Source organism: Trachemys scripta, chromosome 3, assembly GCF_013100865.1.
Source record: "Trachemys scripta elegans isolate TJP31775 chromosome 3, CAS_Tse_1.0, whole genome shotgun sequence".
Classification (NCBI taxonomy): Eukaryota; Metazoa; Chordata; order Testudines; family Emydidae; genus Trachemys; species Trachemys scripta.
In genome coordinates, this window is record NC_048300.1 from 117,373,757 (window position 1) to 117,389,007 (window position 15,251).

The following is a 15,251-nucleotide window of genomic DNA, read 5'->3' on the forward strand; positions in this document are numbered from 1 at the left end:
ATAGAGTATTAAATCTTACAGATGAAGAATATCATCTTGCACTTCCCATACCGGGAGAACCCTGCTAGGAAAGTAAGAAGTTTTACCACCTTATAAGAGAGAGATACTATTAGTGAGACTCTTTTTTTAAACCACGTAAGTGGTAGCACATACATTAATATTTCCTAAAGGCCAGAATCTGACACCCTTATTTACACTGAAAGTAATCTTTTTTCTATCTTACGGTATGTTTATACTAGAAACATAAGTCGACCTATATTAGGTTGACTTACAGCCACTGCAGTAAGGAGCAGGAGGGAAGCTGCCCAGGGCTTCTTGCTTCCCCATTTCCCACCATAAGTGGGTGGGGGGAAGCCGCCCAGAGCTTCTCGCTTCCCCATTCCCTGCCAGGAGGTGGGGGGAAGCAGCCCAAGGCTTATCGCCCCTGGGGACCAGGGTCTTGCTCCCCCTCCCCCGCCCACTCCCCACCAGGAGCCAAGCAGCCATGTCAATTTCAGCTGGGAGTGGGGTCCAGCCAGATCCCTGCTGGGAGAGCGGGGTCCATTCTTGTCCTGGGTCCCAGCCAGGAGCAGGGTCCAGCCCCACAGCTCTTGGGGGGGAGGGGGAGGGGAGGAGGCTGCCCAACTTTCTTGTCAATTTCACAGCTCCTGCCATGAAATTGACAAGACAGACAACAACAGTAACTGCAGTGTCTACACAGCCACTGTTTTGCCCTAACTACACTGACATAAGCCTTACACCTCTCATGGAGGTGGAGTTATGGTGTCAGTGTAGTAGCGCACTTTCTTCGGTGGGAGGAAGGCTGTAGTGTAGACACTGACATAAGCAGGTTGATGTAAGCTGTCTTACCTCGACCTATCAGTGTACTGTGGATCAGCTCTTCATGCCTGGCAAAGATAAAAAGCCACCCAACATCTCATGCATAAACCTGGAGTGAAATCCTGGCCCCACTGCAGTAAGTGGGAATTCCCCCATTGACTTCAATGGAGCCAGGAGGTCACTCCAGGATTGTAAACTGATGATTCTGTCACAATTAGAATTATTCATAACAGATAATGCTCAATGAAGATTAAAGAGTGGTTGGTGCACCATTTCTAACAGAGGGCAAATTAATTCTCAATATTATTTATCAAACTAAATATACAGACAACTGAATTATGATTTGGCATATTCAGAACAGGCAAGCATATCAAGTTAAATTTAAAAGTCAGTACCTTATCCTAACATACTCTCACACATTCCTTCACTCATTCAATTCCAAGCAGAGTTTACGCAGTAAGAACAAAAAGACAAAAATCTACCAACTAGGCTGAGCCGCCATCCTTTCCATGTAATCCTTGGCCATGTTTATGGCTTCGATATTCTTGGGGTAGAGCACACAGAACATTGCCAGGGCACCCAGATTGTTGCCATAAATTTCATTCCACCGAGCACTGAACTCCTTGGGATCCCAGGGAGGAAGATACTCCAAGGGACTGGACAGCATGGTCTGAACTGCCTCAGTCAGACGAGCTGCAATGTGCTGATGCGTAGTGGCAGCCTTGATCCGCAAATCCTCCACCTCTCCTTTAGAAAAGTACAGCATGGGGTAGCTGTCGTAGTTGGCATTGACAAAAGGAATCACAGCGCTTGGGTTCTCATCGGTGCTGGAGGCCAAAGCAAAGCAAACCACATGTATGAAAAACACGCTGGGAGCCCCCCGTGTGTGAGTCCTCATTGTGGCATCAGATCTCCAAGTCTCAATGGCAGCCAAACCATCTTTAAAATATCCTAGGGATGACAAACAAGAGTGAAAAGGGGCCATTAGACACAATTCATTGGACAACAGTTGCCATCACAGCATATTTCACAAGAAATCTGATTCAGTCTGGAATTATAAGAAAACATGTGTGCTGTACAGGTGGCTTTTAAATCATTTTTACATTGTTACTTCAGATAAAACCCATTCTGAGCAACCAACTTTAAAATCAGGGAAGCTACATTTTTGGAAAGAAAGCCCTTTTCCCACAAACACACCTTTACTCAGATTCCGGAGTGATGAGGATGGTATAATACACAGATACAACTCAATATAGAGCTTAAACTCTTGACTTCCTAAGAATCAGAATAATTATGACTGTGCCTAATGTAAAACATCACTGACTGTGCTAGCTAAAGTGGGGGAGGGAAAGAGAAGCAGAGATTATGTTAACAGCAGCCAAGACTGAGTGCTGGATTGGCTGATGTTACCAGCTGTGGAGTAAAGATTTTGGAATGCAAGAGGTTTGTGCTGGGGTCATTTTATACTGTGTATAAGGCCTCTGGTTCTGACATGTCTTCATTTAAAAAAAAAAAAAGCAAGCAAATAGCAGAGTCCTGGCAAAGCACATGAGATAAATGGCCCATAGAGTGTGTGGAGTTTTTTTCTTATTATTATTTTAAAGGGCCTTCCATTTTGCATGTGGAGATTTATTACTAGACACGAAAGAAGCAAAGCTGAACAAAAGCACATTTTCCTAAATAAATGGCTGTCTTAAAATGTGTTTAAATGACAAATCTATACAGAGGTTAAATGTATTTAAATATAGGTAGTTACTTTTTGAAAATTACTAGCTCTCTAGCTCCAGGTCTCAGACAAATCAAGGCTAGGATCCCCTGGAGGAAAGTCAGGGAATTCCTGAAATTCTTCAGCGGGGAAAGGTTATAGAAAGCAGACCCAAGAAAGACAGTTTTATGTAAATAATGAAGAGTAGTTTTCAATTATTAAAAAGAGAAGTAGGCTGAGGGAAACCAGCAGCCAAAATCAAAGATAAAATGATTTTTCTAAGGAAAATGTGGTTCATAGATTCAGAAAGAAAAATCTTAAGAAGCTAAAGCACACAGTTACCCCCTGCTTTCCCGCCAACCCCACATACACAGAGAGGCCAGGATTTTCAAAGCTAAAGTTAGGCTGTTATGTCCATATTTAGGCACCCAGGCCCTGATTCAAAAAGGTATTTAAGTACATACAAAGTCAATGGGACTACTTTTGTGCTTAAAGTTACACATGTGCTTAAGTGCTTTGTTGGACTGGAGCCCTAAAGAAGAGGGTTGGGTACTGGGCACTTTTGAAAAATCAGATCATGATTCAGGTGTCTAAATATGAACTTAGGAGCCTAACTTCAGGAACCCAGTTTCTAAGTTTTGGCCGTGCTGTGCGTCTTCTTTCATGTGTGCCACCAGGACAAAAATAATATAAGCGTTCTAGTTCAGACACCAGTTTCCACCACAATAATTCTTTTAACACTGAGTAATAGGAGGAAAAAAATGAATAAAGCACTTAAAAGTGTTTTGTTACATTGTATGAATAAGTTCTGTGTCTTTTAGACAAAAGAATTATGATTCCGCAAGTGTGTAGATTGCTGGGGACTATTTCTATTATATCCAATATCTCTCTCTCACACATAGGTTTATCTGCTACACTTAAGACTAATCCTATCAACCAGCTGTAAACAATGAATTCCTGCAATAGAATATTCTGACAGGAAGGAGTTAAGAACCAACCACATTTCAAACATGATGTGGGTTTCCTAATAGTTCTAAAGGACTGTTTCCATAATAAAAGCCATAGTTTTCCAAAAATTCTTTTAATTCTTTAGATCTGAAAAAAAAAATTAAACAAAAGATAAACCAGAAAGGATTTCTGAAGAACAAGCAAAAATTCCTGATTCTAGAATAGGAGGAAGACTTAAATATTTTCTTCATAGTCTTACATTACAAGAAATCACCGCTGCCCACAGAAGAAGAAAGACACAGACATTCAATAGGCAAATTCTTCATTCCTCTCTCTGGTTCCAGTTCAGGAAAGTACAATACCAACAATAGGACTTAAGCATTTGCTTACATATAAGGATGCGCGCTTAAGTGCCTTCCTAAATGAGAGCCTCTCCGAACAAACAACACAGAAAATACAGGAGCATTTCCTAGGGTCTTTGCAAGGTAGATCACATCTCCCTAGTACCCTACCTTTTCATTAACATCAATCAATACAAGCCATGCATCATTTCCCCCCTTCATAAATTTCTCAATATGGAACTGAAATATAAATGCCACATGAACCTTTTTTCTTCCTCATACATTTACAGTAACCATCATACAAGACTGACTGACCTGAAGATAGGCTGTTGTAGGAATAAACCTCATCTTCTTTCATTATTTTCAAAAATCAAGGTCTTGAAGAAAGTCAGCAGATACATGTATCCAGGAGTAAAATGTTAAATGATCATAAGGATATTCTTAAACTGCAGAGAATACAACATACTGTCTCTAAAGTTCAAAAAGACCCAAATCATGTCCCCTTTTTCATTAGTATCTAGGGCCCCCAAATCAGCAGCAGCTATGTAAGGGAGAAGGCAGGTCACAGGGTGTTCATATTCCTTCCTCTAGACTCTATTCTCTATGGAGGCACCATCCACAGCAGTATGGAGAGGGTCAATGGGGTAAGACCCTGACAAGCCCATGGGATCAGTGTCTCTGTGAATCCACTGTTCATAGAATCATAGAATATTAGGGTTGGAAGAGACCTCAGGAGGTCATCTAGTTCAATCCCCTGCTCAAAGCAGGACCAACACCAACTAAATCATCACAGCCAGTTGGGCCTTAAAAACGTCTAAGGATGGAGATTCCACCACCTCCTTAGGTTACCCATTCCAGTGCTTTACCACCCTCCTAGTGAAATAGTGTTTCCTAGCCAACCTAGATCTCCACCACTGCAACTTGAGACCATTGTTTCTTGTTCTGTCATCTGCCAGCACTGAGAACAACTGAGCTCCATCCTCTCTGGAACCCCCCTTCAGGTAGTTGAAGGCTGCTATCAAATCCCCCCCCCACACACACACTCTTCTCTTCTGCAGACTAAATAACCCCAGTTGCCTCAGCCTCTCCTCGTAAGTCATGTGCCCCAGCCCCCTAATCATTTTCGTTGCCCTCTGCTGGACTCTCTCCAATTCGTCCACATCCCTTCTGGGGGACTTTCATAACTATAAAGGGAAGGGTAACAGCTGTCCTGTGTACAGTACTATAAAATCCCTCCTGGCCAGAGACTCCAAAATCCTTTTCCCTGTAAAGGGTTAAGAAGCTCAGGTAACCTGGCTGGCATCTGACCCAAAGGACCAATAAGGGGACAAGATACTTTCAAATCTTGGAGGGGGGGGAAGGCTTTTGTTTGTGCTCTTTGTTTGGGGAGTTCGTTTGCTCTTGGGACTGAGAGGGACCAGACATCAATCCAGGTTCTCCACGTCTTTCTTAACAAGTCTCTCCTATTTCAAACTTGTAAGTAAATAGCCAGGCAAGGCGTCTTAGTTTTCCTTTGTTTTCTCAACTTGTAAATGTACCTTTTATTAGAGTGTTTATCTTTGTTTGCTGTACTTTGAACCTAAGACTAGAGGGGAGTCCTCTGAGCTCTTTAAGTTTGATTACCCTGTAAGGTTAATTTCCATACTGATTTTACAGAGATGATTTTTACCTTTTTCTTTAATTAAAAGCCTTCTTTTTAAGAACCTGATTGATTTTTCCTTGTTTTTAGATCCAAGGGGGTTGGATCTGTATTCACCAGGAGTTGGTGGGAGGAAGGAGGGGAATGGTTAATTTCTCCTTGTTTTGGATCCAAGGGGTTTGGATCTGTATTCACCAGGGAATTGGTGAAGGTCTCTCAAGGCTTCCCAGGGAAGGGAACTAGCCTTGGGATGGTGGCAGCGGACCAGAGCTAAGCTGGTAGTTAAGCTTAGAAGTTTTCATGCAGGCCCCTACATTTGTACCCTAAAGTTCAAAGTGGGGATACAGCCTTGACAGGGACCAAAACTGGACGCAATACTACAGGTGTGGCCTCACCAGTGCCGAATAGAGGGGAATAATCACTTCCCTCAATCTGCTGGCAAAGCTCCTACTAATACAGCCCAATATGCTGTTGGCATTCTTGGCAACAAGGGCACACTGCTGACTCCATATCCAGCTTCTCGTCCACTGTAATCCCCAGGTACTTTTCTGCAGAACTGTTGCATAGCCAGTCGGTCCCCAGCCTGTAGTGGTGCATGGGATTCTTCCTTCCTAAATGCAGGACTCTGCCCTTGTCCTTGTTGAACCTCATCAGATTTCTTTTGGCACAATCCTCCAATTTGTCTAGGTCACTCTGGACCCTGACTGTACCCTCCAGCATATTTAACTCTCCCCCCAGCTTAGTGTCATCTGTGAACTTGCCGAGGGTGCAATTAATCCCTATCATCCAGATCATTAAAAAAGATGCTGAAAAAATTGGCCCCAGGACTGACCCTGGGGAACTCTGCTTGATACCGGCTGCCAATTAGACATCGAGCCATTGATCACTACCCATTGAGCCCAACAATCTAGCCAGCTTTCTATCCACCTTATAGTCCATTCATCTAATCCATACTTTTTTAACTTGCTGGCAAGAATACTGCGGGAGACTGTATCAAAAGCTTTGCTAAAGTCAAGATATATCACATCCACCACTTTCCCCATATCCACAGAGCCAGTTATCTCATCACAGAAGGTAATCAGGTTGGTCAGGCCTGACTTGCCTTTGGTGAATCCATGTTGACTCTTCCTGATCACCTTGTTGACTCTTCCTGATCACCTTCCTCTCCTCCAAGTGCTTCAAAATGGATTCCTTGAGGACTCGCTCCATGATTTTTCCAGGGACTGAAGTGAGGCTGTAGTTCCCCATGACAGACTGTGTCTCACCCCCAGGAAGGTCAAATAGCAGTACAACCACTGCCCTCTCTTGGAGGTTCTGTCAGGGGGAGCAGCTGTCAGGGGGAGCAGCCTTTCAAGGTTCCGACAGAGGCTTTCCAGGAGATTTTCTACCTATTTGATAAGATTAGCACACTGGATGTGGCTCACCATTTAAGACATGCACACAGTCAATTTCTTATCTTCAGTTCGGGGTTGAGATTCCCCAAGCTGGAACACAAAGTTAGGCCAAAACTGGGGCCTGCTCCTCTTCTCCTTTCACTTTGGAAGGAGCTGTGTAGCTGCAGTTTTCCATATAACCCCACATTATCTGAGTTATGTTTCGATATCATGAAGTATGAATTCTCCTCATCCAGATACAATATAGGCACTCATCTGAGAAGAAGTTATGATAATGAAAGATAGTATTGTGAACAAAGAACAGGACAGGAAGTCAGGAGATCTGAGTTTTATTCCTGTGTCTGCCACAGACCTTCTTTCATCATCAGACAAAACATTTAACCACTCCGTCTATGATTCAGCAAAGCACTTAAGCCCATGATGAATCAAACCCATCCTTGTTCAGCAAAGCACTAAAATGCATGGCTAAGTCTCAGTGAAATCAATGCGACTTAAGTACATGGTCAATTCATGCTTTGCTGACAGTGTGGACAGGTGTCCAGTTTTCGACTGGATCTACTGACCGGATACCCAAGTCTGGTTACTGCGGCCAGGGGAAGCACCGATTCATCACCCGCACCAGCCCCTACTCAGTCCTGGCCACCTCTTACCTCCATTGGGTGGCTGCAGCTCCCAGCCCTGGCTCTGCAGATGAGTCCCTCCTGACCCATGCAGGGAGGGGGGAGAGAGGAAAAGCAGTGAGAGACGGAGGGAGGGGTAAAGAGGAGCGAATGGTGGGTTGGGCCTCAGGGGGAAGGGCCAGTGCAGAAGCGGGGCCTCGGGGGAAGAGGTGGGGTGGGGTGAAGCCTGGCGGAAGGAGTGGGGAAGGGGAGGTTCCGGCACTCCTGCTGGAGTGTCCAGTTTTTAAAATTTTTATTAAGATGATGTTAAAAAAAAAAGTGAACAGAGTTTGAGCATAGAAGTGTATTACAAAGTTGGCAACCCTATTTGCTGAATAGGGATGGACTCAACCACTTGCCTAAGTGCTTTGCTAAATGGGGCTTCTGGGCTTAGGAACGCAATTAAAATGCACTTTGGGTCCATCCTAGCTGAAAGAGTCAACACATTTTCGAATGTTCTCCATCGATCTAATTGGGATAATTTCCCCCCACCTTACATGGTTGTTTAAGGGGTAAATTAATTTATTTTTATATCTATCTATCCATCTTCAGATGCAAGGTGCTATGTAAGGGCAAAGGATAAAATTTGGCCCCAAATAGTAACAATTATACTAATAAATGCACATATGTTTTAGATTCACTACAATTGGATTAATTTATATAGTAAAATTTAATTATTGTAGTAGAATTCATTTATTTTGAAAATTAACTTCTGTAATGCTGAATAACCCTTAACAGGACAGTCAATTGATTTATATTGTTTGTGTATTGTTCTCTAATGTGTTTTTTTCCCTTAAGATAATGAACAATACAGAAATAAATCAAATTATTTTGCAAACGAATAAAAAACCTGATTACTTGAACAGCTGTTATTTCAACAGGCAATTCCAAATTTGTTCAGATAATTGGCAGCTCATACAATTAAATATCGTTGGTAAGAGAATCAATACACAGACGTGCTGCCAGTTTGTTAGAAAGGTTAGGATACAGGCAGTAAGATAATTGGCATCCTATCATACACTATTATTTAAATTAAGAGATTTCCCTTAATCTTGTCTCAAAATGTGAAACCACACAGTCACCATACACAACTTGGAAGCTAAGATTTAGGAAGCCATTCAACATTTTTGGGAAAGAATTTTCTTTGTCTAATTAGGAGGAAATCACTCGCAGATACAGTCAAGTATAAAAAGAGGGCATATGTGCTACAAGCCTAACTGGGCAAGAAAAAGGTTAATATACCAATTTCTCAGTAGTCTGAAAGGACAGTTTCCTGTGAATCACACTCAGTGGACAGATGTTCAACTGTAGCCAAAATGTGTCATAACACTGATGTCCCTTATGGAGCTGAATATTGCTATGTGCAAATTGTGAGTCCTCCAAATAAAGTTAGTTTGATATAGCATTTAAGGTAAAACAAGAGGTAGGCTTTACTCTAGTTAGAAAATTCCAGCACTGAGCGCCGCAAGATGGGGAGGGGGAGGGGTGGAGACCTACAAGGTTCCCTGCCTATACAATGTCATCTCATTTCTGGTAAAACCCTTTAAATACTCTGACCTTCTAGATCCCTCATGGTGTCTTTACAAAATAGAAATTATTTGGAGTGTCCTGGAACTTACTTTGGGAACTGATTATACAGTCATTGTGCTCAAAAAACATGATTAAACTTTAGTGGAAGTTTGGCTGGCATGACAACTGCAGAATAAAGCTCTACAAGTCCAAAAGCAGGAGTGACCTAAGACCTTGCTAGCACCTTCAACTCCAGTGAGGCTCATCTCTTATATGAACAGATGTACGTGATGGAGACTAAGCTCTCAGAAGAGTGATACAATTGAAACAGTACCATAGTTTTAAATGAAAAATGTCAAGTTCTGCAAGAGAACTTGTCTTCTAAAAAGTGGCTCTTGAGTTTCAGGGATATTGTTTTTGTCATTCTGTTCTTTAATTGTAATAAAAACATAATTTCTTGATACATTATTCATAGTGAAGAACAGGAGTACTTGTGGCACCTTAGAGACTAACAAATTATTCATAGTGATAGCTTCTACTACTCAAGTTAATATATTGCGTTAGTCCATCCCCAATCCTGTCTTGAATTATTTCAACCATGCAAAACCGGTGACCAAACTTCAGTCCGGTGCCAAATAGGAGGATAAAATACTGGGAAGAGTTCAAAAGCACCACTTCCTAATTCACAACGTATCTTATATGGCCTACTATGGGCCATTACTTCACCTATTTTACTGTAGAGTCCACTGGGTAAAAAAAATGTTAAACAGCAAATGTTAATTATTTATTTATTGCTCTGTAAACAAATACATTATAGCTTGAGAAAATAATTTGTATTGAAACACAGTACACACAATATGCAAACCCAAAGTATTAAACCCGGGAAGTCAAATACAGACACAGCATGTTTCCTAGGCACTAACATTCCAAATTTAGCAATCTATCATCATGTCATCCTAGAGTTTTCAGATATGGACAAACATTTTGAACTTTGCTTTTAATTCATCTCCATAAATCTCAACTACAGCTAATATGTTTGCAAAGGCATCTTACTAAGAAAAAAGTTGGTTTTTCACTATTTATATCCCACTAAGAGTTATACAAAGAAATAAAAGACAACCAGAGACAATATTTTTCAATACTAAGGAAATAATATTTAATATATGTAATACTGAACAATTTCACTGGCTAATTAAAATTAACTTTATACTTAGCTTTAAGTTATGCACTGAACTCTCCAGGTATTTAGAGTAGTATGCAGCCCTGCAAGAAATATCACCCCGTAAAAACCTAAGTTCCCTGTAAACTGTGCGGCCACACAGCAGGCTATTAAGCGCCGCGCAGGAACCCACCCAGCTGGGATCTGCTAGGGGAGGGGCGTCCCTCCCCCGGCCCCAGCCCCAGACTTGCCGTGGCCCCAAATCCCTCATCCCCGGCCCCACCCCAGAGCCCGCACCCCCAACCGGAGCCCTCATACCCCTGCACCCTAACCCTCTGCCCCAGCCTTGAGCCCCCTCCCACACTCCAAATCCGTCGGCCCCACACCCATCACATAAATTTTGTTCTGTGCACCAATATGGGGGTGATGTGTCACACAACACCTCCTTATTGGTGCACATAACAAAATTCATTCCGCACACTTGTGGGAAAAATTAGAGGGAATACTGGTAAGAACTAAGGGTTGCAAAAAGTTTTCAACATGCTACTGGTAAAACAGCTACCACAAAGTACTTTAATCAGTTTATTTTAGGCATTTTTAATCTGCCCATTTTCTCTGTATGCAAACTTCTTGCAGTTATTTTTTCACATCTTATAATCTGTCACGTTTATATAGAGCAATAAAAGCAAAGTGCACTATATTAAAAAAATTAACTGCAAAGTTTTGTCAATTTCAAAACAAGATTTAAATTGTTGGTACAATAACAATTGATTTTTTTTCTAATTTAATATTTACTTAGCATTGAAATGCTCCCTCAGTAATCTCCTACTTGTGCTAACGTTATTATCCATAACTCCATTTAGGCCCTTTTATCCCATGCTCCATGGAGTGAATAAGAAAGTCATTTTGGGATACTCCTAAAGGCACTCATTCCCAACTAGTGCAGACTCGTTTAAATATTTGCATTCGTTGAATGAAACATCAATCAGTGTCTCCATCAAAAATGTAAAACTACCCCAACACAGAGAAAGATGTCTGAAGCACACAGCCTTAGAGCTTTTTACTTCAGACTCAACTGAAGTCACTTATTAAGGGACAGGTATGTAGTTCAGGATATAAAATATAGTTATTTTTATTTGTAAAATCTTTCCAGAGAAATTAAGATGAATAGAAGAAGAAAACTCCAGAACTTGTTTAGTCTTTCAGTTAGGATGGACCCAAAGTATGTTTTAATTCTGTTCCCGAGCCCTGATAACATTCAAGGCTATAATCCTGGAAACACATTCACATGTTATTTATTATCTGTAAGCCGCAGTTATGAATTAGAACCCCATCATGGTAGGCACTGTACAAACACATAACAAAAATATAGTCCTTGCACCAAAGAGCCTACAGTCTAAAGCAGTGGTTCTCAAACTTATTTGATTGGGCCCCCCTTCTTTGTGTCTGTAGTCATTTATGCTCCCCTCCCTCCCCAAGTACATATACCACCACCCAGCTCTGAAGGCAGAGTGGAGAGCAGCAGATTCTGGCCAGAAGCCCAGCTCTGAAGGCAGCGCTGCGCCAACAGCAGCACAGAAGTAAAGGTGACAATGTGAAAAGTTGTATTTGTCAATATCATTGTTCACAGCAGACGCAGAAGTAAGTGTGTAGCAGCGCACAAGTAAGGGCGGCAATGTGAAAAGTGATATTCATCAATATCACTGATCACAGCTGATTTAGCACCCCATTGCCACCCTTACTTCTGCGTTGCTGCTACCACCCCGGGGCTGACAGCCGGAGCCCTACCTCCTCCAGGTGAGGATTGGGGGTGAGGGGAAAAGAGAACTTAAGCCTGGGATGCCTCCGGGGGGGAGACTTGAGCCACCTGCCGATGAGGCACTGGGCGAGCGGAAGGAGAGCCTGAGTGGCAGGGCTCTGGTTATCCCCTTTATCCCTACCTCCCGGTCTGCACTGCTCTTCTGCACAAGCTCCAACCATCCTGGGCTGACAGCCACAGCTTTTCAAAAAAACCCAAAAATAAAGCACATAGCTCGTGTCTCCCTTAGCACATTCCCGTGTTTCCCTTGGCAGGCTCACCCCATAGTTTGAGAACTGCTGGTCTAAATCAGGGATCGGCAACCTTTGGCACGCAGCCCATCAGGGAAATCTGCTGACAGGCTGGGACAGTTTGTTTACCTGCAGCATCTGCAGGTTCAGTCGATCGCAGCTCCCACTGGCCGCGGTTTGCTGTTCCATTCCAATGGGGGCTACGGGAAGCAGTAGCCAGCACATCCCTTGGGCTGCGCCGCTTCCAGCAGCCCCCATTGGCCTGGAGCGGCAAACCGTGGCCAGTGGGAGCTGCGATCGGCTGAACCTGCAGACGCTGCAGGTAAACAAACCGTCCCAGCCCGTCAGCAGATTTCCCTGATGGGCCGCGTGCCAAAGGTTGCCAATCCCTGAACTATAGTAATTAGACTGTAACTTGAAGTCTTTAAATCATGATTTGAGGACTTCAGTAACTTAGCCAGAGGTTGGGGGTCTATTACAGGAGTGGATGGATGAGGTTCTGTGACCTGCAATGTGCAGGTCAGACTAGGTGATCACAATGGTTAGAGCCCTGCACTGATATAAAATTTGTATCTGCATCCGATCTGCGATCCTCAAACATGATCCATGGATATCTGTATCTGCGAATGCAGATATCTGCAGATTTTCAGGGCTCTAACGATGATCCGTCCTGGCCTTAAAGTCTATGAGTTTATGAGATTTTAGTGGAGCTACGATTTCACCCTGGATTACATTCCTAGCTCTGCTATTGACTAGTGCTCAGAAAAACATCTGAAACAAAACTTAAATGCCTCATATTAGTCGGGGTTGTTTTTTAAGGAGTAATTATAAAGAAATAACTTAGATTCAGGCTGGTTACAAAATGCAGTTAAGTTCCAGAATAATAGATTGGTACCAAGTTTGTAACACAACGCTGCTGTAACCTGGTTCTTGATATGTCTCTGCTTATAATGTAGACTGGGCAATTTTTTTAAACAAGCTGGGACAAACTTGTTGCTGGAATATTACTTAAAGGATAAGAAAAGGTCTCCAACATAGGTCAGTCTTTTCTCAGTCAACTTTTTTGTATTGGCTAGGTTAAACCAATCAACCAAAGTGGTTTGGGGAAAGTGTTTGTTCTTTTTAGATACTTTAAAAATAGTTTTATTGCTAGTTAAAGGTGCCAGACTGACAGCGGTGGGAACGAAAATCTTTCTACTCAGTGCATGGATCATGGATACGAACTGTGCAAGTTTCTATATGCAATCCTGGAAATGTGTCTCAATCTTGACCTAGAGGGATCACTTCTGTATGGGGAGGATAGTTCTGTTTATAATCCCATTCAATATTTGTTCTCTCTGCTGCGACTATTAATTAGGCTTTGTCTACACTAGAATGGATTTGCATGTATAGCTAAGTAGGCATACCTAATCCGGCTAGTGGAGATGCAGTTTATACCAGCAAAAGAGTTATTTTGCCAATATAGCTTATACCAATTTCCTGAACAATACAAGATATACTAATAAAAGAACTTTTTTGGACAGAATAACTGCATCTATATTTGATTTTTGGTGGCACAGGTATGTCAGTTAGGTTGTGATTCCCCCCCCCCACTGGTGTAGCAATGCAGGCAAAACTTTTAAGTGTGGACCAGGCCTTAGTAATAAATAAGAACATTTGTCCACTAGGAACTGAAACCATCATACTCAAGTCACCCAACGGCCATTCCACAGTGAGAATGGTCTAATCTGGATTTACAGCTTTTGTTCTGATGAAAGGCTTTCTATCCCACTATCATTCACTTGAGCAAGTGAAATGAAATGCACAGAAGACTTCAATAGGTTTAGAGATCTGGATAAAGTACCAGGACTTTAGGATTAATATCTAAAACTTTAATTGTCTATTGTTTTCATTATTGTTATTTTTATTCGTATAGCATCCAAATTGTGCTAGATGCACCCAACTAATGTGGTTTGCCCACAAGTAATTAATACATATCGATTTCCTGTTCTGGTATTGGAGAGATTTATTTACTACTATTCCAATTATAGTTAGATCAGTCTGTGAGGTGTGAAGTGCCTTGGAAGTTCAGCTAAAGCTTTAAGCTCTGGTTTTCTGATTCATAAACTCGTCTCTCTTTTAACTGATCTTGCATTAAATCATAATGCTCAATTTGTAGTGTCATTCTTTTGGTGACAATACAAAGTGATATCAAGCATTCTGATCTTACAAAAAAAAAATCAAGCTATAGAGCCAGATAAAGGAGAGATAAGAGCTTCCGTACTTAACAAGAATAATAGAAAAGACTGCTAGGAATTAAAATTGTTTTTTGTTTTATTTAGTTCTAACAACTTTGGACCAATAAAATGTATTCCTTTAACACCCCTTTGTTTTTCTGTTTAGGGAAATTTATAGATAGAGTGTCAGCTTTAGCTTGAGATTTCCTTACTTTTGCTGTTTTGTGCTAGAACCTTTATATTACTTAGCTCACAAAAAATGTATGTAAACAATGATCACTTGTAAGTGAATTCAAAGTTGAAATGAGATTTTGCACATCAATAGCACTGTCCATCCAAGAATCTCCAAGCAATTATCAACCATTACATTGACTAAATCTCACAACAACCCTGTGAGATGGGAAAGTACAGATATTCCTGTTTATGGTGGAGAAAACGGAGGCCTGGAGAGGTGAAGTGACTTGCCCCAGGTCACCCGACAAGACTGTTTTAGAAGCAGAATCTAAATATTGACTCCACATCTTGAATTTTAACTACTAGATTATGTTCCTTTAAAATATTTTGTTGTGCTGCAATATATATTGGCAACATAGTATGATAAAAACAGCCAATGAGTCACCTCTTGCCTGGAATTTCTTTGTTTTTGCTGGATTTGTGTCAAAAAACTTTAATCTTACTGAAACAGACACTGGCCTTTCTGTGGCAACCAAAAACAATGCTGTTATTGTGTACATCTGAAGAACAGTTTAGCAAACAGCTTCTATCTCTGCTTCACTATACAGTGAAATAATTATATTGAGTCTTTATGAACTC

At 41.6% G+C, this 15,251-nt stretch overlaps 1 protein-coding gene across 5 annotated transcripts in view; it reads right to left on the reverse strand.

Annotated features, from left to right (window-relative positions):
• The window catches only part of NT5DC1 (5'-nucleotidase domain containing 1), a 277,652-nt gene that overhangs the window by 23,784 nt on the left and 238,617 nt on the right, over nucleotides 1-15,251 (reverse strand). For 2 of the 5 annotated variants that reach the window (XM_034765827.1, XM_034765824.1), the window contains one exon: nucleotides 1,302-1,770. In XM_034765827.1, coding sequence (XP_034621718.1) covers nucleotides 1,302-1,770 — 469 coding nt within the window. Of the gene's footprint in view, nucleotides 1-1,301; nucleotides 1,771-2,016; nucleotides 2,106-4,128; nucleotides 4,149-15,251 lie in introns of those variants that run through there. The other 3 variants (XM_034765822.1, XM_034765825.1, XM_034765826.1) reach the window with 3 other exon arrangements.